The 26,881-nt window shown below is 38.1% G+C and overlaps 1 protein-coding gene across 3 annotated transcripts; it reads left to right on the forward strand.

Moving 5' to 3' along the window:
• The first annotated feature begins 2,555 nt into the window (after positions 1-2,555).
• On the forward strand, positions 2,556-26,876 carry rock2b (rho-associated, coiled-coil containing protein kinase 2b). 3 transcript variants are annotated; one of them, XR_013787676.1, is made up of 33 exons: positions 2,556-3,119; positions 7,254-7,335; positions 7,948-8,048; positions 8,778-8,915; positions 9,350-9,610; positions 9,951-10,095; positions 10,184-10,322; positions 10,802-10,893; positions 12,935-13,097; positions 14,110-14,194; positions 14,635-14,723; positions 14,819-14,867; positions 15,018-15,153; positions 15,350-15,441; positions 16,047-16,293; positions 16,805-16,911; positions 17,014-17,173; positions 17,405-17,565; positions 17,756-17,940; positions 18,096-18,165; positions 18,252-18,355; positions 18,623-18,809; positions 18,889-18,982; positions 19,078-19,172; positions 19,435-19,620; positions 19,748-19,919; positions 20,232-20,506; positions 21,599-21,675; positions 21,759-21,847; positions 22,340-22,418; positions 22,501-22,765; positions 22,863-23,157; positions 26,232-26,855. XR_013787676.1 is itself a non-coding variant. In XM_079475146.1 (33 exons), the coding sequence occupies exons 1-33, from the start codon at positions 3,021-3,023 to the stop codon at positions 26,233-26,235; spliced, it is 4,449 nt and encodes a 1,482-aa protein (XP_079331272.1). In that variant the 5' UTR covers positions 2,556-3,020; the 3' UTR covers positions 26,236-26,855. The 3 variants fall into 3 exon arrangements, 2 of the variants coding, with proteins under 2 accessions (XP_079331272.1, XP_079331273.1); XM_079475146.1 differs by having other exon boundaries at positions 20,232-20,432; XM_079475147.1 differs by lacking the exon at positions 20,232-20,506 and having other exon boundaries at positions 26,232-26,876.
• The last annotated feature ends 5 nt before the right edge of the window (positions 26,877-26,881 follow it).

Genomic DNA, 26,881 nt, shown 5'->3' on the forward strand with positions numbered 1-26,881 from the left:
GCAAACAGGCAAGGACATACCCTGCTCGACCACCATAGAAACAAGTTAATATTACTAGGTTTCAAAACGAGAAATGTAAACTCTAATAGTTGTATAGTGACCAAAGATTGTATGAGGTTAGCGTTGTTAACAATGTTAGCTTCAGTGAGCATTAAATACAACTGCTGGCATTTAAACCTTAAATCATGTGAAGTTTAGGTTACAGTATGTTGGTTTTGTCAAACACTTACCGTAATGTTCTATATCAGGTGACTCAAGCCGGTCAACGATTAACTTCATCATCATCTCCTCTGGACTGGCTCTTCCTTCAGCCAGAATCTTAAAGAGCTGAAACAAAAATATATTATTTGACACATATATGGCTGTTTACAGTGTATCAGTATATTTTAAAACATTGTCATTGTATAAAAACAGCGACACATACCTCTATCCCTTGTTCTGTTTTATCACTGATGTGGCTGTTGAGAATATCTGTATCTTAACAGGGTAAAACATTGAAAAGTTTTAATCAGAAAGTTGACATTGAAGGATGGCAATGTCATATCAATGAGACCTGACCAAAGTTACCATCAATGAGGATACAATTCCAAGTCATTGCTAATTTCCGGGCAAGAGTAGATTTGCCAACACCCTGTGTACCATACAAATAGTAACAAAATGAGGAAAAGAATTATGAATAGATTTATTTTTGATAGACAAGAGTGCATGCTGGAAACCCACTGGTTTTCCAATGATGATGAAACACGTCGGTTTGGAAAGCAAAATATCTCTCTCTGCTTCATCCTCCATGAGATTATCCACTGAAGGGAAGGTGGGTGGATTGCATACAGTGGTTGACATTGTTGGACGATGCGCCTTACTGTAGAGCAGAGGGCAAAACTGTTTGTTTACATCCATTAAACAACTTTGTTGTCTTACAAATCAAACTTCGAGTTCAGTGTAAAATTATCGGTAATAATTATCTATAGACAATTTATTATAGTTGTCCTAATTTACGTAAGAGTTTGGATGACGACGAACCTTCCAATTCTGTTTATTATATTAGCTCATTTGTGCGGTGCACTGTTAGCCTATCACAACATCTACTATACTGGAGATTTATAACAAACCAAATAATTTCTTACACTTTTAGTGCAATAATCCCGTATGCGTCTATTTAACATAGTAATTGTTTGTTTTTTTTGTTTTACTCACTTTAATACAAACTACAGCAATAGTCTGTTGCCTCCATCTCGAGCCGTAGCTTCATGTGTTCATTTGTCATGGCAACCACCACGACAACACAACAAAGGCAGTATTTCAGAAAAGTAAGTAAGATTAATTTAAATATGTTTTTTTAACGTTTTTATGTTACCAATCTGTTTAAAAATGCTGAATATGTTTATTTATTTTTTGATAATTTCGGAAAAATCATTTTCTGCCAACCTGCTTTTTTAAACTTGATCATCTTAACCACCAGAGGTCAGTGTTTAGCAGCATCCGTGGCTGGGTTTTATCATTTCTTTATTTCAGTGTTATTTGAAAGGGCATGTACTCAAATTAAGCTCGCAAACCCTTAAACAAATAAAGGAATGGAGATTTAGTTTAGTGTTTGGATAGAAGTGATCTCTACGTCCCCTAAAATCAAGTCTAACCCTATGTTTATGAACAACTTAAGGACGATATATAGACCATAAATAACAATACAAATTATTCATTAAACTCGTTTAAATGGTGGGGTTTTCGCAAATAGCTTTCCCTGGTCTGCTCGATTGAAAAGATAGCAGGCCAAACCCTGGGGACATGATTCTGAAACAACACACTGCTTCCTCGTTCCTCACAAGCTTGCATGCATGCAAGACGTGGGCGTATACTTGTATCTCCTTATCATATTCAGTCTGAGAAAAAAGTTTGACTTAAATAAAACCTGTTCTTTTCGATGTTTCGTGTGAAACAAATGTTAGGTGTGTTATATATTACTCGTAAATGGAAATGTTATGCATTTTTCTTTATAGGCAACTACGATAGCCTGACGTCATGTGCCATCTGATCTACAGCTAGTCTGTGATCTTCTGCAGTGTCAGACTATATTATAAATCACAAACCGTGTCAGCTCTTTTCCATTCACACTGTACTACTGGCTGTGTTCAGTCAGAGAACACAAGTCTTAAAAAATCACATTCAGTATGAATAAACATCGAGAAATGAAATATAGGCTCAGTGCACGCTTTACGTTTTTTTTTCAATTTGGACCAAAACAATTAATCAAATGAAAAAAATCACCACAGACATGTAGAGTTTATCACATTTCGTACTTTTTTTTATGTATTTTCTATATTTGTGTGCTTATACTATACAATGTAACGTTAGCCATACTGTTTGTCACGTAACACGCAACCTGAAAACGGTCTAGAATAAGCCTTCTCGTGCCATCAAAGACGGATAAATGTAAAAATACATGCATGTAGGCGGCTACATATATATAGAGTTTAGCATGGAGTCATATTTAGAGAGTGACGGTAGTAGACCAGTTAAAGCGATGGCTTAGATAAGATCACAAGAATTCCAGCTCCCGCAGGGGAGGGACACGCATTGCAACAAAGAAACACACTCTGGCAGTGGCAATAAGGGACACCGTTCAGCTTCAGATCTGTTGTTGACCCTCCCTCTGTTTCATTTACTCAAATGAAAAGTCACAGTCAAGACGATCAATGGTTCGATTTCTGATCTTTACACGGAACGTGTTTTCCTCGTAACTTTGAACCGCAGCGGGAAAGATAGACTCGCCTGCCTTCCTGTACGCGTACGTGTAGGTCGCAACCTTTGATTCCCTGCGACGAGGAAAGACGCCGTCGTTTATTAAGACACGACTTGGCGAGATATGTATGTGCACGACACTTTTGGCTTCTGAACAGCGCGTTCATTTAGTTCCTGTGAATTTTGATGATGTGCCTGTAGCGTTCGGTTACGGCAGGTAGAGGCTTGATTCGGATTGCTGAAGTTTGATCATCTCGGTTTGATGTCTACCGTGACTTGCCGCAATGTCAAGCCGAGCAGGACAGAGATTAGAAACCCGGGTGAAAAAGTTGGAGTCAATGATCAAGGACCAGCGGTCACCGCTGAATCTGGAGAGTTTGCTGGTAAGGTTTTGACTTGTCACGTTTGTGAGATATTAGGAGGAAATGTATTTCGACACTAACTCTGCTGACAATAGCTATGGAAAAAAATCACATTTTTAATCTTTGATTTAATGGTTATAAAATAAATGATATAGGTTTAAATGGAATGTATGTTTACCTGTATTCAAATTCTTATTATTGCCCTTGTGACCATCATGGTCAAAGTGGTGCTCTTTAAAATGTCATCTTTTACCCACCCTCATTTAAAACTTGTGACTTTCTTTCTTCCGCAAAACACAAAATAAGATATTTTGAAGGATGTTTTTAACTGCCCCCCATTCACCTGCATTGGTTTTGTGTTCATACAATATAAGTGAACGGCGGTACTTTCTTCGAAATATCTTCTTTTGCGTTCTGCAGAAGAAACTTTAGTCATAAAGGTTTGCAATACAAAGGGTCAGTAAATTATGACAGACATTTTATTTTTGGCTGAACTATCACTTTAAATGAACAATCATTAATTCCTTAAAAAATAAGATTTCTCTGAAGATTCATTTATTTATCTCAAAAAACGTGCTGGATATTTAAAGGTCCTAAAAACAAACAGGCGTTACTGTGCAAAACAAAAGCACATTACTTGTTGATCATTTATTCAAATTAGTAGATTGTTTGTTTCTGAGGATTATTTTATCATGTATCTGTGTTTTGTGAACACACCCTCCTCCACAACAATTTGCTTGTTTTTTTATTGACCTGTTGCTGCCCAAAATACAGCATCTTGTGTGTCTGTGCATTTGTGTATTGTCCAGGCCTAAAGCCCTAGGCATCACTAGTTACGAGTACACACCATTAGAGGACAAAAAGCGTCTTAAGGAATACTAGAGAAGGTAATTTAGCTTGATTGGTTAAGGGTGAAATGTGAGGACCTGTCGAGCAAGCCTTACAGGGTGAAAGCGAATACAATTTGCTCTGCATGTTCCTATTGTGACATTCCGTCAAAAGACTGAAGTCACTTGCCGTATTACCCGGCGTCCTCCTCTGCAAAAACCATAACAAAACCTCATTCCAGGAGGGCACTGCATATTTTAACAAGAGTGTATTTGGCACTCCCTGTGTTCTCCAGTTGTCTTTGTGACAGCAATGTTCTTAAAATAGTCCAAAACCTATACCTATTATACATTTTTTTCAAAGCAACTTAAAACACTTATTATAGGTGTGCACCTGGAACAGCCCAGGTAAGTGCTCTGCTTTGAAAAAGTTCATAACTTTTTTGTTGTAGGGTTTTGACAGATTCCTTTAGGTGTCAGACCTTTTAAGATGAATCCACTACACCACATCATGATGTGACTGTGTTCTATTGTTATTGCAATAAACTTTTTTAGGACAACACTATATAATCAAAATGGGAGACTTAAATTACCTTTAAAGCCATGCTTGCATTCTTAAAAGTTGAGAACATTTACTTTAAACAGAACAGCACATATTCAGTTTTTCTTCCATCTGGGACCATAGACATATCTAATACCTAGAAGGCACATTGCATGCTGGATCGTACGTCAACACCGCCGCCATATTGGCCAGGGCAAAAGCCAACTATAAACACCTACAAGTGAATGGTGGAGCTGCGGTTTTCTGCATATAAACACAATCACGGTTTTATTTCTCAACTAATTCCAATACTTTATTATTTATACGTGGAGTACAGAAACGTTATGCATCCAGTTAAAGATGGTTAGGCTTGAAAAATTATTATCATACAGAAAATTGAAACCCAAGCTTGTCAAGCATTCATTTAGGCTTAATAATTGTGTACACATTGCTAATGTGATGTTATTTCAGGAAGATGAAATGCACATGATTAGAACACAGCTTGTTGACTTTAAAGTCTTGGGAAAACCCGATAATATATTAATTTTGTGTCTTATTACCCTATTTCATTCTATTTATAATGCAAAACAGTGTTGTTTATTTTCCTATCCCACACACATGTTTTACTGCTGTAATTGTTTCCCGGATTTATAAAAGAGCATCTTTTATTTTTGAAATTGTATAAAATGATGACAGAAAAAGCCATTTCCCCAGTTAAAAATCTTTATTTCTTTAGATATGTGAATTAAATAACTTAACCTTCTGTTGCCTGTCCTGCATATATCCCTAACATATCACTGAACATGGTGCTTTCTAGTGGATTCTCCTGAATAACAGACTCAATTAATGTATATTTCACAATTCTTTGACAACGATTCTTTTGAAAGTATAACTATAGAGATATGATGTACCTAGGGACATGACACATTTGTACTCTACGTATATCCTAAACCATTGAAATGTGTTAAGAAATGTAAACGTGATTAATTGCTAAAAAGCTCAGCTCTCCCATTCACTTCTATGAGTTTAGTGGGCTTTTGTCCTATCGTATCGCAACACCGGAGCCAATGCCGAATCTAGGTATTTATTATGTACTATGCCTGGGACAATTGACCAAAAACTCTTTTGTTTTCTGTTCGGTTTTACTGTGCAGACTTTTTTAGCTTTTTGCTTAAACTTGATAGATTCTTACCACCAAATGCACTTTGAAATCTCTGGTGGAATCATTGTCGTCTTAACTGTTCCTCTGATGGAGAATGATAGCCATCTATGAACAAATGCTGGAGGTACTGGCTGATGTATTTTTGGTGAGTGTGTGTGTGTGCGTGCGTCACACACCGTCTATGGGAGGCCCAGGGAAAGACCTGACTAAATCCCTTCAGCTTCATTCCACGGCAGGTTTACATAGAAACATTCACTCATCACCTCAACTGCTTAGCCATGCATTCTAAGTTAACTCTCAGTCACAGGGTTGAACATATTCCTTATAGTAGCCTATGATCTGTTCCTCCTTTAGCCGGTGGATTACAGCCTTTCTTTTATTGTCATCCATTGCTGTCACTAATGTGTGTATGTTCAGTTTTAATGCACTTTCATGTTTTCTAACGTCACTATATTGGATACAGAAACGTATTGTCCTCTCTGTTGTTACCCAGGGAAATTTCTTACAGGAAGGTTAGGTCACATCCTTCAATTGAGGAGAGAGATAGCTGGCTCCGGTCCACTAAGGAGTCATTACTTCCTTCAAGAAATAAACCATATTGTCGTCTCACTCTCTGTACAAGAAAAACAGGATTCTTTCATTGTTGATTGTATGTGTACGTTTTTGTGCCCCCATGAGAGATATGTGTTACAGAAAACCTTCTTGTGTGTTATGTGTACACCTATTAGTCAGATTAAGAGGTTTAATAATAAGGATTCTTGTTCTTGTGACCCCTTTGGCAAATCGGCACGCTTTTGACAGAGATTTATTTCTGTTGTCCCACTGGATGTCGTAAATGGGTGATGTATTTGATGTATATGAAAAAATGAACAGCAGTAATATTTAGCACATCACACAAGACCCATGAAATCTAAAATGTTTTTAACTGTCTCCCTTCTGGGAGAATGGACTAAAAATAATAATGACTCATCCAGCACAACATGTTTCCATCCAAACAGATGCTTACTAGACTATAATGTCCCTCCCCCAGTACTAACTTGTCTTGGGTCATCGGGTGATCCTATATGGGACTAGTTATCCGTCTCGTTTCATCTTCAGCACAACACCCATATTAACTTTTCCAGTAGTGGCATGAAGTTTATATGGAGGTTGGCATGAGCAGAGGGAAGTGTCTGGGTGGTCAATGTTAGGGGGATGGGTTCAGTCGTGTGGGGTGCAGCTGGTTTGTGATGTATTATTAGATCTGCAGTGTCACTGTAGTGGGTATGTATAGACGCTTCCAAATTGATCAAGTTTTGGTTCACCATCATCTACTTCCTCAAGGGATTAATCTGAGAGAACATGTACATTCTGTGAGACAACCTCTAAAAGAGAGCTATAGAGTCTTTAGTAGAGAATTAATCTTTAATCTCACTTTTAGCCTATATCTGATGTTAAAAGCCATATCAAAGCATCTGTCAGACTGAGCTTTAGTCCTGGCATTAAATTTAGTCCAGTCATTAAATATTTCTCAAGAGTGAGAGGTATGTATTGTTTGTTTGTCAAGCGATAAACCAGCGTAGCAACATGTATCAGATATTGGTCATATATGTCACACTATATATTTTTTCTCTGCCCCTTTTCAGGATTCAGTAACTGCTCTCGCTCTTGATCTGAATCATCCTGCTCTGAGAAAGAACAAAAATATTGATGCCTTCTTAAACAGATGTGAGTGTGTCAGAAATATGAGACTGTTTGACATCGTATGTGTGTGATGATTTCTGTGAATTAACTCTTGTGAAAGTGATTTAAAGGGACAGTCCACCCAAAATTGAAAATGCTGTCATGAACTGCTCATCCTCAAGTTGTTCCAAACCGGAATACATCTCATTGTTTGATTGAACACAAAGTAAGATATTTGGAAAACTGTTTGCGAATTAGATTTCTTGGGCGCCATTGACAATCCACGGTAGAAAAAAATATTTTTGTTCTGTTAAACAGAAGATATTTTGAAGAATTTGGAAAACAAGAAAATACTTGGGCATCTTTGACTTCCCCAGAAATCTCAATGCTAACATTCTTCTAAATATCTTTCTTTGTTGTTTACAGAACGAATACATTTATAGAGGTTTTGAACAACTTGAGGGTGATTAATTCATGACAGAATTTACATTTTTGGATGAAGAATCCCCTAGTGCGATATATACTATATTTACATAACTTGATATTTTCATGACAGGCTGCCTTATTTTTCTATATGCACAATAGATTAATGCACATTAATGTAAAACTGCGTCATATTCATGCATTTGTAATATATCTAATGTTGATGCACTTTAGATGAAAAGGCTGTGGGTGGACTCAGGGAGTTACAGGTGAGGCTGGATGATTTTGACAGAGTCAAGCTGATTGGTCGTGGAGCCTTCGGCGCTGTCCAGCTGGTGAGTATGTATCTGGAGATGCATGTTTTTGTGCTCCAGGTTTTTCCAAAACTTTTACCCATGAGGAAAACAAAGAGGATTTCTGTGAGAGTTGTGTTTGGGGGTAGGGTGAGGAAAGAGAATAAACATTTTATACAGTATAAGTCATTATGTCTATGTAAAGTCCTCTTAAAACATGCGATCCGACATCTGCTATCTGTTTGTCCTCCGGTGAAGCCTATTGTCTGTGTGTGTTAATGCCTTTGAGGCTAGTACGTACATGTTCTGACTGCTCTGACTTGCATGGAACTGCACAGAGCCTAAGGCTTTGGTGTTTTTTTAAACGAATAAAACAAACAAGTTAGTTAAGTAGATTTAGCTGTTATAAACCGTTACTAATGTAAAACTGTATCTCAGAGATGCACAGCTTGTCTTAGCCAACTGTACTTTTGTACACACAAACATGCTGAGGTCTGAGGAGGAACATTGTGGTAAAAATTCAAACGAGATGCGCAAATTCAGTATTTGCATTTCCTCAGTTCATCGATCACACACTTTCTGTTAGATGGATGTGGATCTTGCTTTATTTAAAGGGAAATAAAATGAAAAATATGCAATATCAGTCACTTTGGATAAAAGCGTCTGCCAAATTGTATATCCCACACCCTTGGTTGTAAGCCATTATTCCACATAACAATGGGAAACATTAACATCCATAATAATGGACGTCTATGATGCTCATGTTCATAGGTACGACACAAGGGGTCTCAGGAGGTTTATGCGATGAAGCAGCTCAGCAAGTTTGAGATGATCAAACGCTCAGACTCTGCGTTCTTCTGGGAGGAGCGTGACATAATGGCTTTCTCCAGAAGTCCCTGGATAGTGCAGGTAGGACTTCTATGAGCCTTTTTCACAGACACTAGGGGGCGCATCCGGCTCAAGCCTTCTAAAGCACAATATCTAAACCAAGGATGTTTCTGGAGTTGTGCTTTATCAATATTGTAAATGAAACTTAAAACGCTGTTTGGAAAGAAACATCCCGGGTTTAAAATTGTGTACTGAATCTATGATTTTGAACTATTATAACTGAACTAAACAGTTATTTTTGTACCAGTTAAACTAAAGAGTTCATAACACAAATCTAAATTAGAACTGTAAGATGGAAGTTTATTAAGTAATTTGTAATTTAATTAACCTTTTGGGATTACACTTGAATTAAGGAATAGATGACATGAAAATATTGGGACATAAATTTGGATCCAGTATAAACAAGATAAAAGTATAAACTTGATATTCACCTATAGTTTTCTCTTTCCACCCAGCTGTGCTGTGCATTTCAAGATGAGAAGTACCTCTATCTGGTGATGGAGTTCATGCCTGGTGGAGATCTGGTGACTCTGACCAGTAACTATGACATCCCGGAGGAGTGGGCTTGCTTCTACACTGCAGAACTGGTGCTTGCACTGGACGCTATTCATTCTCTGGGCTTCATCCACAGAGACATCAAACCAGACAACATGCTGCTAGATCGCAATGGACACCTCAAACTTGCTGACTTTGGAACATGCATGAAGATGGACTCGGTGTGTCTGAGGCTGTGTGTCTGTGATAAGTGTGTTTGTGTCTAATCGTGTGTTTGGGGAAAATAGTGGAAAAAGAGTGAGAATAATTATATCTGAATTATTATATTGTAGTATATTCTTATATTGGCATTTAGTATCATAAGACTCTAATTTCACATTACTTTTATAAGTGGAGTATATCATTTTAATAACATAAGTAAGCAAACTTAGAAATTCCCCAAACTTTCACAATTATGATAACTCTGCTATCTTGTGGAGAGACGATAAAGTGCGGCTTGTGGTCATTAGAAGTTTGTTAACTGTATATATGTCTATATTTATGTATATGTCTACATGCTAGACTGGTATGGTCCGCTGTGACACTGCTGTTGGGACTCCTGATTACATTTCACCCGAAGTTCTGATGTCACAAGGAGGGACTGGGTATTATGGCCGTGAGTGTGACTGGTGGTCGGTGGGCGTTGTCATCTACGAGCTGCTAGTTGGTGAGAAGCACTATAGCTTTCGTATCCTCTCACTGTTCTCCCACTGTCTTCTCCATCCAATTGATTTTTTTTCTGTAAATTCGAACAGGTGACACACCGTTTTATGCGGAGTCCCTGGTGGGCACGTACGGAAAAATCATGGACCACAAAAACAGATTAACCTTCCCAGATGACATTGAAATGTCAAAGGATGCCGAAGACCTCATACGTGCTTTTTTGACTGACAGGTGAGCAAGGACATAAATGTCTTATACGCATTATCACAAAAACACATTTATTTATTTCCAGTTATTCATTCGTGCACGTACAAACTTTTCTCTCTGCCTCTGTTTCTCCTCCCTCTCACATTTGTGCATTCCTGATCAGATATCTGGAAAGGGTATTTCTGTTTGTTCTTTCGTTGCAAGCAAAACACATACAAACACCCCTCCCTTTGCATTCTGACTGCTGGAATGTCCCACACGTGGCAATCCAAAACTGCACCCCTCTAAATCCACATGATAGGAATGGGAGGGGAACAAGTATTCTGTATTTTGGGTCTTTTCTGTTTGTGTGTCGCTGCTGTTCCTAAAACTCAACCCTGCCGTTTTCTGTCAGCCACTCACTGTTGGATGTTTCACTCACATACACACTTAGTGGATTAGTCACTGCAGTTGTGGTGCTCTGTTTGTTTTGGGTTCGCTGACCAGTGTTTTATTATGTTCAGGGAGGTGAGGCTTGGTCGGACTCGAGTGGATGAGATAAAATGTCATCCCTTCTTCAAGAACGATCAGTGGACCTTCGACACCATACGAGACAGTAAGAGACTGAGTGTGACTGGTCTGTCATCGCTGTTTGTCAAAATTATGCATGTACTCTTTACTAATATTATCTGAATAATATTAAGCGATGTGTTGGGTGGTTAAGGTGTGTCTATAGCATGAGACTTGCGTTGCTTCTTTCTTGTAAAGCATTCAGAGGGTGCACATTCTTGGATATTCTAAACAATTCGTTATTGGTTCTAGCCTGTGTATTCTTTACCTTTTTTCAACTGGTATAACATCTATGGTTCATTATTGTCTATGGTTTACTGCAAGGTTATTTTATGCCACTTTTTTGTGATTTTCAACAGCTCTTTATCTCATGCTTGTGCAATGCAGTTGCCTTTGCTTTATGGTGCTGTGGAGTTTCTTTGTATTATGCTTCGCTATGCTGTGTTTTGCTATAATGTGTTTTTATTTTGAATTCTGATGTTTTGTTCTGTTGCTATTTCCTAGTTGTTTTGCTGCAATGCATGCTTTGCTCTGTTGTACTGTGTTGAAAGTTGTATAGGTGTATTGTACTGTGTTTGTGCTCTCTGCTGTGTTGATATTGTTTTACTCTGTTGTGAGCTGCACTATTTTGCTGAAAAAATGCAAAAAGGTTTCACAGACAAGGGTTAAGGCTTAAAATATGTCCTGTACTAAAATGAAATAATATCTGAGAATATTTTAAAACTGAAAAATTATAACAAACACATTCTTTCAAGGCAAAGAATGCTCACTTTGCTCTTGTAAGACGTTAAAGTAAAGTAAAACCATTCAGCTTTGTCAAACCACTGCGGTATACATATCGCAATATGCACATTTGCGATATACCAGATTTGATTTATTTTGCAGCCCTGCTATATTGTGCTGTATCGTTTGTTCTGCGATTTGTTGGGAAATGTTTCCCTGCTGTGTGTGTTGTGTACGGAGCATTGCACTCCTGTTAGTTTCAGTAAGGGTGGAACCCAGCGTGTGGCCCGTACATTGCTACTAATGACAGAAAAACCTCAAAACCACATACCCGTCTTCTCATCTTGTGAGCCATCGCTAGCATATTTTTTTTATTGCCTTTCTATCTCGCCTGCTTGCCACCACAGTAGCCTGTGATTAGTGGTGGTGATATCAAGGAGCATTCTGGGAATCTGACCAGAAACGGTTATATGCGAGTCCCTTTATGGTATGGGGTTGCCATATGGTAACATATAATTTTATCTCGCTTGCAGATTAGAAAGAACACTACAAATTTGTTTGCAGATATAAATGTTGCCATATGACGACTAACCACAGTGGAATTGCAGTAATGCATGTCCTCATATGGAGTTTTTTGAGGATTTAGTGATATCAAGCTAATTTTGGCTCATGTTTTTCTAACGATGTGGTAGCTCACATTAGAACATTGCGATAGAGCACTGCATACCAATACATTTTGTTGTTAAATAGAGCTGTCAAACGCTTCATTGTGATAAATCAGATCCAGAATCAAAGTTTGTGATGCATAATATGTGTCTGTGTACTGTGCATAAACATATTTTTCTTATTTAAAAACACCAAAACATACACACACATGGATGCGATTATTCGTGATTATTCGATTGACAGCCCTACGAATAAATGTATAGCTGAAATGCGCTGCAAGTCGTTTCGGATAAAACAATCTCCCAAATGCATAAATGTATTTCTCTTAAAATCTTATGCCAGTGGACTGTTTTTTCTGGGTGTGGAGGTTTCTATGGCCCGTCCCCTTTAGATGTCTGACACGTTCTCTCAGTGTGTCTGCTCTATAGCTAGAGAGTATTTTGGATGTGTAAGTGATCATGAGTGGGTGAGTGCACAGTGGGTAGTGAGCAAGCAATAGCCAGCTTGGCAAGTAGCGCACACCACTCCTACTCTAATACACTGTGTGCTTTGTATGCTACACACACTGAGTCTTTCAGAGTGACTCTCTCTCTCCACATACACACTAACTCAAACACTAATTCAGCTCAAATCTTTGCAATATTCTCTCTCTCTCCCCTCTCTCTCTCTCTCTCTCTCTCTCTCTCTCTCTCTCTCAGCCATGGCTCCAGTGGTGCCAGAGCTGAGCAGCGATATTGACACCAGTAACTTCGATGATGATATAAAGGATGATCCGCTAAGCATTGAGACCTTCCCTCCTCCACGTGCTTTTGCGGGAAATCAGCTACCGTTTGTGGGCTTCACCTACTTCAGGGAGGAACAGTAAGTGTGAATTCTCTATATTTAGTGTGCTTTTACTTGAAGATGGACAGTGGTGGCTGAAACTGCTATGTTGCATAATATTGTAATGTAGACAGACGCTTGTGAGATTCAACGATTCAGAAAGTCCAAGGAGTTATAGCACGTTCATGTGGACTTTAAACATTGTAAAAAACCTTGTGTTGACAGCTGTTTTTTCAGAAGCAGTAATCCGCTCTGCGTGAAACTGTTTTGGAAAAGGGGCTGTTACACCTATTGGCTGATTCATTTTCATGATTTGTGATTTCTTTTTTAGACATTTATAGAGATTGTAGTTACAAATAGCCATTTGTGGCTGATGAACTATTTTATATAAAACAACTTAATATTTTAATATTTCCATGGGTTTTATGTAACTTATAATGATTTTACTCGTTCCATGGGCTGGATATCAAACGGTTTCTCTGACGTTTCCAGGTTTTACATGACTGTGAGAATGATTCCCATTGTAGAGATAAAATAACATTTTAAATATATGAGAAAACAATCAAATCTGACAAGGAAAGGCATTCAATTCAGACACCACAAAACTGTTAGAGTTTACACAGTCATCTTTTTAGACAGAAACACACACTCATACACATGAACAGTTAAGAACTATAAAACATGTGTATGGACTGATAGATGTGAGCAGGATGTTCAGTATTGCTCATTGGAGAGTATGGTTATGGTAACCGTGAATGAGTGCTGCATTTGTTCCATCACAATTCTGTCCTTTTTCCCCTCATGCTTTCCCTGTTTCCTCTTCGCTCTCTCAGTTTCTCCAGTGTGGCTGAGTGAAGCCAAATGTGCTGCTGGCACAGCTAAAGATTTGCTTTGCAATCTTTCTTTCAGCTTCTTTTCCCCTTTAAACCTGAGCTCTGAGCTTTCATTTTTCACATTGAATTGATTTATTACAGCGTGTTACATTGCTTAGTAAAAAAGAAGAGCTCCGAGTGGAGCATTTAACGTAATGCTTTCTGCCTCTCTGTTTTAGGTTAAACCACAAACCAAACGGTCAAGAGGAAGATTCTGGGATCTCTGTTGATAGTTTGATCGAGAAGGAGTATGGTCTAAACCAGGTGTGTGTTTTGTGATAAGGGGGGCACGCTTACGTCCTCTACTATGGTTTAGTTTTATTTGGCTCAGCAAAAGGGGACCCACCCAAAGCCAAATAATTCTTCAACCAACCTTCTACATTTTGGTTCAAATAGTTTGAAACCCAAACTGTGCTAAATCTTAATTTGATGATTCATTCCACCTTAAAAAGTATTCATACATAAAGTAAAAATTGTATCAGTGTGCATGGATAAGATTATACGCGGTCCTTTTTAATATACGGTAAAGAGAGGAGGGTGGCACAAAATGAGCCCTTTTAAAAAAAAATAGCTCCTCATACTTCTTATTCTATGGTGGATGTCTCTTTGTGGCTTAATAATTGGTTCTCCACATTCCTCAGATTTTTGACACATTAGCAATCTTTTTTTTATTGTTCTGCATGTTTTTTTGTGCGTTTCTTTAGTCCAGTGATCTACCTAGCAAGCTTATTAAGTTGGAGGAGAAAATCAAACATGAAATTCAAGCAAAGGAGGAACTGGAAATGAAATGCAGGTATAAAGTCATATTTGTAAACACAAACATAAGTTTCACTTAGTGGATCATTTGTATAGCGTTTTTGTATTAAAAACTCTGTTGGATCTTAACAGAACAACAAATCAGCGACTGGAGAAGTTGTCCAAAGAGCTTGAAGAAGAGGTAAGCCACATTTATAAAATCATCTAATATTAAAATTAGTTCAACTTAAGTAAAAGTGTTATTTTTACGGTCTCGATGTTATATTGCACTTTAATGTGGGCTGTATCAGTGATGTTTTGAAACCCTCTCATTGTTTTTGTCTTGTTATAGGTGAATGCGAGACAAAACGCAGAAGATTCTCTAAGGGCTTTGGAGAGAGAGAAAGCTTTGCTGAACCACCATCGCTCTGAGAGTTTAAGAAAAGCCGATCTTGAGACGGGTAGAAAGCGTGTTCTTGAGAATGAGGGTGAGGACAGCAACCAAAACCATACTCCACACCGATCATTCAGTAGATTAGTTTGAACATTGACTGCATTAAATGTCACATATGTCTTCAAGATCGCATCCATTTAAACCTCTCACACTCTCCCATCTAGAACATACAGGATTAGTTCTGCTGTGCTAATGTTCTTCAAAATATTTGCCTTGTCTTTCTTTTGTAGTGAGTAGCCTGAAAGAGCAGCTGGCCGAGCTAAAGAAGAAGAACCAGAACTCTCATCTCTCCACAGAGAAGAACATACACTTAGAGAGACAGGTGGGTCTCTTCATCATACTTGACCAAACATTTAACAACAGTAAAATAACTTTCTTGGCACGATGCAACATTTTACATAACAAGATTTTTTTACTTACGTAAAAACTATAAAGCTATAAAATGTGTTATTAAAGGGATACTTCACCCAAAACAAAAATTCTGTCATCACTCACCCTCCCATAGTAGGCATATTTACTTTCCCTACTATGCTAGATGGTGGGTGAGATCTGACATCCTTTCAAAATTATTCCTGTGTGTTCAGCAAAACAAAGACATTTATACAGGTTTGGAACAATCTAAGGGCGAGTAAATGATGACCCATTTCTCATGAAGTATCCCTTTAAATTAGAAATAAAATAAGGTATTTTTTATCCTGTTGAAAAATCAAATTTTAGCTATGTAGTTATTAACAACATAATATATATATATATATTATATAACTTCTCCAATAAATTGAAATTGTTTAAAGTATTTGTGAACCGAAAAACAACTTCGTTGTTGATCTAGAATGGGGAATATTGATGTGCAAGTTGAATTCATGTACCTAACATGTAATGCTGAATAAAGCAGATTTAGTTCTTTCATTAAATAATTTTCATTTCCAGTTGGAAGAGGTGAATGCTAAGCTAAAGGCTGAGGAGGAAGAATCTCACAGGCGGAAGAAGGCGCAGAGCGAGGCTCTTAAACAGTCCCAGCAGCTGGAGGTCTCCCTCAGAGAGCTTCAGGAGCGTCTGGCCCTGCTGGAGAGCGGCAGGCTGAGTCTGGAACAGGAGAAACTCACCCTGCAAACCTCACTGGAGGTGGAGAAGCGAGAGAGAAGTGTCTGCTCTGAAACCATCAATGACCTACAGGGTGAGTGTATGTGGTGGCAAAAACAAAGTAATCTTAAGTCAATAAATATCTTCCAAGCTTCTTAGAAGTAGATTGTGTGTTTTAGGGATCACACGTGTGTGTGTGTGGGATCGAGAGGGTGAAAGCAAATGTTTGTGCGTGAGTGAGTAGCGGTCAGGTTCTTGCTTGGACACACTGGGCTCTTGTCTGTTGGGTCGTGTCGTGTTGTTTTGTTGGGTTGGAGCTGCACCCAGAAAGTAAACATGAATAGAGCGGTATTTAAAGCTCAGGGGCAGGTAGCTGACGTTATGTCGCTGGATGGGAGAAATTAGCATATGAGAACATCTCTTTTCTGTGTCGGATTTTTAATTCTGTCTACTTTTTATAGAGCACATTTTTATTCTGCAAATTGAAGGAGTTTTAATAAACCAAAATGAGATCATAATGTAAACCCTTAATGATGTTTAAACTTAAATTCTTCACCCTTGACATGCTTGTGTCTTGATCTGGTCTGGCTCTCCCTCTCTCGCAGGTCGTATATCTGGGCTTGAGGACACGTTAAAGCACATAAAAAGTTCTCTTTCAAAGGCTGAAACAGAGAAAAGACAGTTACAGGAGGACTTTACTGCCCTGGAAAAGGTGTGTGTCAACAAATTACTGAATTGTTTACTTTCTCAGCACACGGTAGTGTGGGAAGGCCTATTTTTGACAACCCCATTATCGTTGTCGCTAAACCTACAGGAGAAGAGCAAGCAGGAGATCGATCTCACCTTCAAACTCAAAGCCTTTCAGCAAAGTCTGGAGCAGGAAGAGGTGGAGCATAAAGCCGCGAAAGCCAGATTGGCCGACAACAACAAAATCAACCAATCCATCGAGGAGGCCAAGTCTGAGGCCCTTAAAGGTGCCAAGTTTTGCACGATTCCTCCAAAAAAAAGTGCCCTTAAGGGATAATACAATGTTTACTGTCTGAGAACAAAATCATGATGTCACAATATTCCTTCATTTCAAAATGTTTTCCACTTTCTGTTCTAGCTGAGTGAGTAAGTCTTTCCGAAATTCGTAGTACAAACCTGTGGCTTTTTCTGGCACAAGTGCTTGTGATGGAAACGGTAACTGTGTGTGTTTGTGACAGATATGGAACGTAAGCTGCTAGAGGAACGATCGGCAAAGCAACTATTGGAAAGCAGACTCATGCAGTTGGAGAAAGAGAACTCTGTGTTAGATTGTGATTACAAACAAGCCAAAAATGAACTTCAGGAGCTCCGCTCATTCAAAGAGAAACTCACAGAGGAGGTACACCTGTGACCTGTCTGTCTGACTGCATTTCAGCATTTGGATTAATGGAATTTACTTAATGTTGATTCCACATTAAACCGTGTTTACACTAGAATCAAATTTGTCCGTCTTAAGCAATATCTGTAAAGCTTGCGTTGTAGGGACTGTTGCATTTGGAGAGATATGATAAGGTTTTTATGTGTGTCAGGTGGAGGAGTTGAATGTACGGGCGCAGCAGGAGACTCAGAAGAAGAATTTGTGTCAGGCTGATCTTAAGGTGCAGAGACAGGAGATCAGCACCCTGCTTTCCTCTGAGAAACAGCTCAAACAGGAAGTCAACCATCTGCTGGAGCTTAAGTTCAGTTTGGAGAAACACAACCAGGAACTGCGCAGGTGAGCATGTCACTGATATAATAAATCATAAAAGTATTAAGATGGATTCTAAATTGGGCTGTTGGCGTTTGATACACTTAAACAGTTGCTATGCGATAAAGAAAAGCATTGACATTCGATAAAAAGTGACAAAAGACTGTTCTCTGTTCAATCAGGGAGAAAGAAGAAGCTGATATACAACTGAAAGAGCTAAAGGATCAGTTGGAATCGGAGCAATACTTTACAGTATGTTGCCAGGTTTTAGCATATTTGTAAACGAATCTGTGGAGGGATGTGTTTGGTTTTGAATGTCTTTGTTTTCCTGATTTCAGAAACTGTACAAGACTCAGATTCGAGAGGTGAAAGAAGAGAGCGATGAAAGGACTAGACTCTACAATGATGCTCAGCAAAGATTAGGAGATCTGCTGGAGGAGAGGTATGTGTGGTACTGGAAAACACTAGTTATGGTGGAACATGCAGATTTGCATTAACAAATAAGATTTGATCTTATAGCACAGTTTAGTCTGAGTGCCCCCTTGTGGCAGTGCTCATGAACGCAGTTTTTTAGAAAAATTAAAAGGTTTCTTAGAAATGATAACATTCAAATAGAGGCAGTACATCTGGAAATAAGTATATAAAATGAATAAATGGTGATCTCTACAGTGCTGGTTACACGCACACTTGTTTTTGTATGTTTCTTTAGGGACTCATTAGCATCGCAGCTGGAGGAGAGTCTGACAAAGGCAGACTCTGAAGCGCTGGCACGATCCATTGCTGAGGAGCAATACTCAGATCTGGAAAAAGAGAAGATCATGAAGGAGCTTGAGATCAAAGACATGATCGCCAGACATCGACAGGACCTCAGTGAGAAGGACAATACCATCAGCTCGGTAAGGGAGAGAGACAGAGAAAGTGAAGCCTTACTATAAGAATATATTGGTCTTAATGTGCTTTTCTTTGTTATAAAAGCTGGAGGAGTCGAACCGTACACTCACGGTGGATGTTGCAAACCTGGCCAGTGAGAAAGAGGATCTTAACAATCAGCTTAAACATCTACAGCAATGTAAGTAGATCGCTTGGGGAAAGCAATGGCAGTGAATATTTCACTTACATGAACGTCTGTATGTACGAGTGATGTTATACATTTGTGTTATACAGTGCTGGAGAAGGCCAAGGTAGAAGAGAGAGAGATGAAATCTGTTAAGCTGTTATATGAAAAGCAGATACAGGCTGAGAAAACCCTCAAGATTCAGGTGTGACAATTATAAAATGTATCATTGTTTGGTGGAAATATATTGTTTGAGAACATTTACGCATTTTGACTTTGATTTGGTTATCTGTTTAACTGAGCAATAGCTAAAGGTTTTTTTTTGGATCGTTACTTTTTGAGTTTTATTTGGTGACACAGGCAGCTTGAAATTTTGACCTTTACTTTTAACTTGTTGGGAATAAAAAGGTATATTGTAACTATATGCATGTCCTAGGTCAATTTTATATCAGCTTTCTGTGTTTTAGGCTATAAACAAGCTGGCAGAGGTGATGAAGAAGAGCGGCGGTGACAAGCATAGGCAAAATCATGATACCGACATCCGCAGAAAGGAGAAAGAGAACAGACAGCTGCAGTCGCAACTGCGCTCGGAGAAAGAAAAACTCAACAACACCATCATCAAATGCCAAAGAGAAATCAATGATATGCAGGCAGTAAGTGACACGCAACAGGAATATAACCAGCAGATATGTCATTTATTTATACCAAAGTATTAAATATTGAAACGCTAGTTTTGACAAAGTAATCCATTTTAACTGGAAGCATTTTTTATGTTTGAAGGTGATAGCGGAGGAGTCTCAGGTGCGGCTGGAGTTGCAGATGGCTCTGGACAGTAAAGACAGCGACATCGAACGCCTGCGCTGTCAGCTGACGTCTCTCAGCATCCATTCTCTAGACACCACCAGCATCAGCAGCACGGGAAATGACATGGATCTTGATGACGGTTATCCAGGTATTTTGATATTTTGGAACTAGCAGACACAAAATCTTAAATGATTTCCAACACATAAGGTATTTGTTAGAAGAATATTTTAGTCAACTCTTCTCAAATAAGGGAAGTCAATGGGGACTGGAGGTGGCAAGTTTCAAATGTTAGTGTGCAAACACCCCAACTTAATACACACTTATACTCCATTCTTCTCTTTTAATTTTGCTTTATAAGCTTTTAACTCTCTTATTTCTTTCTTTTTTACTATTCATTGTTCATTTCTTCTTCTTAATTATTGTTTTCCACTCCCCCTCTCATACCACTGTGATCTTCTAGTGCGCATCACACACTCACACACCTCGGAGTCAATGTCCTTCACTTACCAGCGAAGCTCCAAGTCAGTGTGTATTGATACCCGGCCATGCCGGATCACCCCCATGTTCCCTTCCGACTCTGAGGAAGAGGAGGATGAGGAGGGCGAGTGGGGGTCAAGACCCGCCCTTACATATGAGAGACCCACTGAACAAAAGCCTGCAGGTGACCCTGCATGGAAACAAATCACCACGCACGGTCTCAATCAGTGTGGTGTTGCATGGACGTGTTTCAAAACAGTGAGCATAAGTTTGCGGTATTGAATGTTCTGATGGGACTAGGACGACCAGAGATAGAGTAACGCAGAGATGACGTATTTTTGTATGCAAACCCCGGAAGCAATTTAGCATTTTAACACATCCTGTTCAATTGCCCCAACGTCTATGGGTTTTTTAAATGGGTTTCTGGTAAATTGATTCAGAAAATGTCTTATAACCTATATTTCACGTTTTATTCTATGAAATAAAACACACTGAATAAAGCTTTCAAAAAAGAATGACGGGGTTATAACTGGAGATGTCATTGCACATAAATCTCACAAATAATACAACATGGCCACAAATCTTAAAAAACATGGATGGGGATTCATTCACAGAGTATTTGCTTACCAGGGAACACTTTTTTGAAAATCGAGTCGATTGCCCGTTGTGTAGTCTGATTATAGCCTCATGTTAGTTTTTTACTTCTGGTGACTTTTAGGCTTCAAAAGTAGCAAATGTTGTGTTGATTTGTAAAGATTATCTTGATAGACAAAACGTGCAAACGTTATATACCTTTGTTAATCACACAGCTTATTTTATGCCATCTTTCAAAAATCTATGGGAAAATGCATAGGCTTTGAGTCAAGGGAACCATGCAGTGCCGCTAACTTCCAGGTTGGCTTACAAAATTATTGCTCATCCCTGCGATACTCTATACTGTTTGGATAGATATAGGTCATGAGTGATTTGCAACCAAGACGCTTTAAAAGATTTTGATTATTTTGTTAAATCAGTAAAACTGTCGAAACATGTAAATGATTAAAAACATAATACACATTTTAATTGACTTTTTGTAATTCTCAAGGGTAAATATGTTGGGAAACACAATATTAGGTTTTGAAACATGACCAAAGTCATTCTAACATGGTGTGATGCTCACAGGATTTGACATCTTTTTGCTCACTAGTGAAAGTCTAACACTACTTGTAAGGCAAGTTGATTGCTGGAGACTTCCTATTCTCTAAAGCCAAAAGTGCTTGATCATGTGCAGGATCGATGCTTGATGTGCTCTGTCACATTCTAACATCTTATTTTATTGATCATTTTTTAAACACTCTTCTGTTTTGATAGGTACCACAGATCCTAGTCTAGAGGGATGGCTCTCAATGCCCACCAAGAACACTAAAAGATTTGGATGGGAAAAAAGGGTAAACTGTTAAACATGCACATTCACATGTCAAATCAGTGAAGACTCTCTGATCATTTGTGCCTGTCTCTTTGTGAATTCCAGTATGTGGTTGTAAGCAGCAAAAAGATCCTGTTTTATGATTCAGAGCAGAACAGAGAGCTATCCAGCCCCTTCATGATTCTGGACATAGAGTGAGTTTGATGCTTTTACGTTAACCAATATGCTTAAAGGGATTGTTCACCCAAAAATAAAATTGGGAAGAATGCTTGTAACCAAACAGTTCTTGGACCCCATTGACTACAATAGTAGGAGCAATTGCTTAAAATGCATTTAAAAAATCTTTTACACAGATTTGGAACAGCTAGAGATAAATCATGATATATTTTTTTCATTTTTAGGTGAACTATCCCTTTAAGATGCTTTATGCTGATTTAGGTGGTGGACTAGAATTGACATGTGATTTAAACTAACAATTTAGGTGTTTTGTTTTATTACAAAACTGTAATTGTGTTCACCGACAACAGCTTGAGGTGTAGTTCTCCTGTACAGTCTGTTCTCTGTAAAGCACTTTAGGTTGTAAGTCACATTGAACATCGGACAACTTGATGATCTGTTGATAAATTATTGCACTAACATACCATTAAGCAGTCCATTTAATTTTATGGTGCATTTTTCCTTCTTAGCAAACTGTTCCACGTCAGACCCGTCACCCAGACTGATGTTTATCGCGCTGATCCCAGAGAAATCCCACTGATATTTCAGGTAGCGTGCTGAATTTGTTCTTAAGTTGAAAAATGTGCATTTTAGCATGCTTCCCATTTAACACCCCATCTTTCTTCCTCAGATACTGTACGCCAATGAAGGCGTGTGCAAAAAAGAGGAGGTTGCTATGGAACCCTTGTCAGCGGCTGAAAGGTCATCGTACATCTCGCACAAAGGTCACGAGTTCGTGCTCACACTTTATCACTTCCCATCCAGCTGTGAAGTGTGTACGAGACCTCTGTGGAACGTTTTCAAACCCCCACCTGCCTTGGAGTGCAGACGCTGCCGGGTCAAGTGCCACAAAGACCACTTAAACCATAAGGAGGACCTGATCGCGCCCTGTAGAGGTGAGGAAGTCACGTTTACATTGTGTTCAAGTGAGCTTTTCCCTGGTATGGATGTGGACAAAATGTTTGTATATGAGTAACCTGTTTTCTTTTCCAGTGAACTATGACATGTCAACAGCAAAGGAACTACTGCTGCTGGCCAACTCTACAGAGGAGCAGAAGAGATGGGTCAACCGCTTGCTCAAGCGGGTCCCGCGCAAACCTGTCACCCACAACGCAAGCATAGCCTCTCCGTCCTCTGAGGGGTCTCCACCTATGCTGTCCCCCCAACTGTCTCCTCGCCTATCCCCCAGACCTTCTCCTCACTTGTCCCCCCATTGCTCTCCAAGGCTTTCCCACAGAGGAGCAGTCAAAGTGCATTCCACCCGACAGCCGCCGTCGCCAAAGACCAGGTGATCACACAAAAGCAATCGCTTGAATTACTTGCGTTCATCAGGTATTTTACAGTTACCTGAAATTATTTGTCATAATTGACAAAGGCTATTTTGATCATTCAAAAGTTGAGATTGTTTCACGCTTACGCTTCTCTTCTCACTTGCACTCCTCTAGTAAGTTTGTATTGCAGAATTGTTTATGATGTTGCTTCATATGTTTAATTACTTGTTTTTTTAATTCCTTTATTCATTTACATTTACATTTAGTCATTTTACCAGACGCTTTTATCCAAAGCGACTTACAAAGAGTTCGGGGAGCAATAAGCGATATGTCATAGATTATTATTCCTTTGATAAACATAAATGTAGATGTTTCCAGTTCGTCAGATACAGTATGCTCTGTCTTTAGATTTGGCTATGGAGTTGTGCAGGTCTTCAATGCTTTCTTTATGCTGCTAACCTTTTATAGCCCTGGCCCACTGATCCGTATCATTCTTCATTGACCTGTTCACCTCTGACCTTTCACCTTCCCCCTTTGTGCATATGTGTGGACAGTAAGTACACCACATCACTCCCAATCGACCAGATTTCCTGCTTGTCAGTGCGGCCTTAAAACCATAGACATAATAAATAACTAGGCTGCTGCGATACGTCAATGGTGCCGCCATATTGGTGAGGGCAAAGGTGCACTAAAAGCCCACTGAATCCAATGGGAGAGCTGTGCTTTTTTGGCATTAAAAGCAGAATCATGTTTACATTTCTTAACATATTTCAATGGTTATGATAGAGTACAACGTTGTCATGTCTCTAGTTGCATCATGTCTCGATTTTAGCCTACTTTAAAATGAATGGTTGTCATAAGGATATGTTATAGACAAGACAAGAAACATAATAAATAACCACGTTGCCATAGTCGAGAATAAAACAAAGACATGTAAATTATATCAGATGTTTTGTTCGATGATTCAAATAAAACTCAAAGGTACATACTGTATATAAATATAGTATTAGTATTTAGTTTTATACAATACATATATATATATATATATATATATATATATATATATATATGGTTTAATATGCGCATTATATAAAACTAATATTTTTCACTGTGGAAATGTCTTTCTGTAGTAATTTTAGACATTTTCAAAGATAAAATATGTTCTTTTATTAATCTGGTAATACCGTACATTAGTAAAATATGATGTATGTGATATAATGCAAGGCAGTGTTATTTATTTTACTATAAGTATTAAAAAGCAGTTTATAGTCATATAGTAAAGATGAGATATATAAAAGGATTTTAAAGTGAACGAGCTGTGTTCTGATCATGTGCATTTAATCTACTTTAAATTATTAATTCTATCCATTATTTAGCCTAAATTTGAGTTTTAACAGTTCCATATGACAATTAATTCATTTGAATGTCTATAAACACCTTTAACTGGCCCCAAAACATTTGTGTACTCCACGTAAATAGAAAAGTATTGAAATTAATTGAGAAATTAAAAAGATGTTGCGTTTTAATCCAAAAAACTGCAGCTCCACCATTCACTCGTATGTCTCTGCAGTCGGCTTTTGCCCTCACCAATATGGCGGTATAGCGTTGACGTACGATCCAGCGGGCAATGAGGCGTCTAGTTAATATATATGTCTATGCTTAAAAACAACCACTTTAAGAACTTGCCTCTTTGTTGTTCTCGGTTGAGTAATAATATGCGTCTGAACAAAAACCCTGCATGTCACTGTTATGAAAACGTCTACTTATCATCCAATGTCTCTTTAACCTCTAACATTAGATTTTTCACATGGCATCTAAAGAGATGTCAGACTTTTCCAACGAGGAAGAATACAGATGGACAGAGCTGCTTTCAAAACCACCAGTCATATCATTTGTTTCATAGTGTATATGAATTCAGTTTGTATAACACATGATTTATTAAAAATAAAGCGAGTTCAGTTATCAGTATAAAAGCAACACTACCTTGCCTTCACAGTAACATTTTCGGTTTTTAGAGCTCCAAATAAAGCCACAACCATGAAAGCCCTTAATCTTTTTACCAGAGCCCAATTGACTCCTCTCTTGTTTCAGATTGTTTGAGTTGGGTCTGAAGGACTGGAGTTGGTCTCTCGATGTTGAAATGGATGATGACGATATATTAGACTTCTGAGGCATTGAAAGCTTGTGGGGGTAACCACAGTGATGCCTTAGCATGGTTTTGTGTATATTCGTATCTCGGCTTAAAAGAAGAGTTCCCCCAAATATGAAAATTCTCTCATAATTTACTCACCCCAATGCTATGACTTCTCTTTAGTGGAACACTTAATATTGTTGAGTTTCATTGGCTCTTGAATGTGACAGCTAGTCACGAGACTTACAACATCCAATAAAATGTAACATTATCAAAGAAGATAACATTTCAATATAATATTATTAGGGCTGTCAAACGAATATGGTTTATCGTATCCAGAATAAAAGTTTGTGTTTACATAATACATGTCTGTGTACTGTACATATGAATTTTGCATATATAAACAACAAAATGTATAAAAAATATATATAATTTCACTATTTCAGCTATTGTATGTGTATGTTTTTGTGTTTATAAATACAATATTAATACGGGATTAATCGTTTGACTGCCCTAAAATGTATTTATTTGTATTAAACAGAAGAAAGGAAGTCATATCTGAGTAAATTGAGAGAGAATTTTTATATTTGAGTGAACGATTCCTTTAAAAGAAGTTTATATATGCTGTTAAAAGTATGCTTGTGTTTTGTTTCCACTTTGGAGGACTAAAACTAGAATGAGTTTAGTTAGTTGTTTTTTGGTGGACTAATATAAGTGAGTTTGTACACATGTGCATGTTTGGCTGTGTTTAAGACCACTGGCTTTGTTTGATGGAATGGAACATGTATTATGGTGTGATTTCAAAAATATTTGTTGGTAAAGTCTCCTTTTGCTTGTGCTTAAATTCAGAATTAACCAGATGCAGTATATTGTGATCACCAAATTTCATTTAAAATTTTCCATCACCTGCTTGTTGAACCGTGACCTCGCCACTCATTCTCTGTTTTACTTCAATTCCAGTTAATGTTGGTGAAGTCTGGATAGGTGATAATCCATCTGGGAACATTGACAGCACAGAAGAAAATGACATGCTGGCAAATGGCTGCGCAAGTGCCAAACTTCAAGTATAAACGACGGAGGGGCCTAATGTTTAATACTGAAAAAGCCATATATCACCTTAAGGATGTAGTTTTAATTTTAAATCATGAGTATTGTAATGCCTTCCTAGACAAGCATTTAGAAGTTTAGAGGTTAATTTGGTCACTTTACAAGAGTATAAGGGAGTGTGCTTGTGTGTGTTTGAAATTGAATATACAGTCGCTTTGAAATTTTATGATACTCTGAATTTGTTTTATCAAATATTATATATATTTTTTAAGAAACGTGATATGTAGTGGTACAAATTATATTTACATCAAAGAATACTTTTGAGCACATGCTTGTTCAGCAGAGCCTTTTTATACAAGAACATCTGCTCTAAGGATTATGAAAAACAGATTCATACAGTTCATATTTGATCATTTTATGCTGTCACCAAAATAAGATTTCAATTAGTTTGCATAGCAATCATGTTTCGTATGTTATTTAGTAATAAAGTATATAGATTATTGCCGCTGACAAACTGTTGAGACATTGTGAAATTGTAAATAAAAAACTGAAGAAATGATTCG

The sequence above is a fragment of the Barbatula barbatula genome (genome assembly GCF_947034865.1).
Source record: "Barbatula barbatula genome assembly, chromosome: 15".
Classification (NCBI taxonomy): domain Eukaryota; kingdom Metazoa; phylum Chordata; class Actinopteri; order Cypriniformes; family Nemacheilidae; genus Barbatula; species Barbatula barbatula.

Bases quoted from the DNA above. Each gene is read 5' to 3' on its own strand.
- rock2b (XM_079475146.1), top strand. From the start codon at position 3,021: ATGTCAAGCCGAGCAGGACAGAGATTAGAAACCCGGGTGAAAAAGTTG. The intron at 10,323-10,801 runs GTGAGCAAGGAC...TATTATGTTCAG, and splicing joins CGTGCTTTTTTGACTGACAG to GGAGGTGAGGCTTGGTCGGA. The intron at 21,676-21,758 runs GTAAACTGTTAA...TGTGAATTCCAG, and splicing joins GATTTGGATGGGAAAAAAGG to TATGTGGTTGTAAGCAGCAA.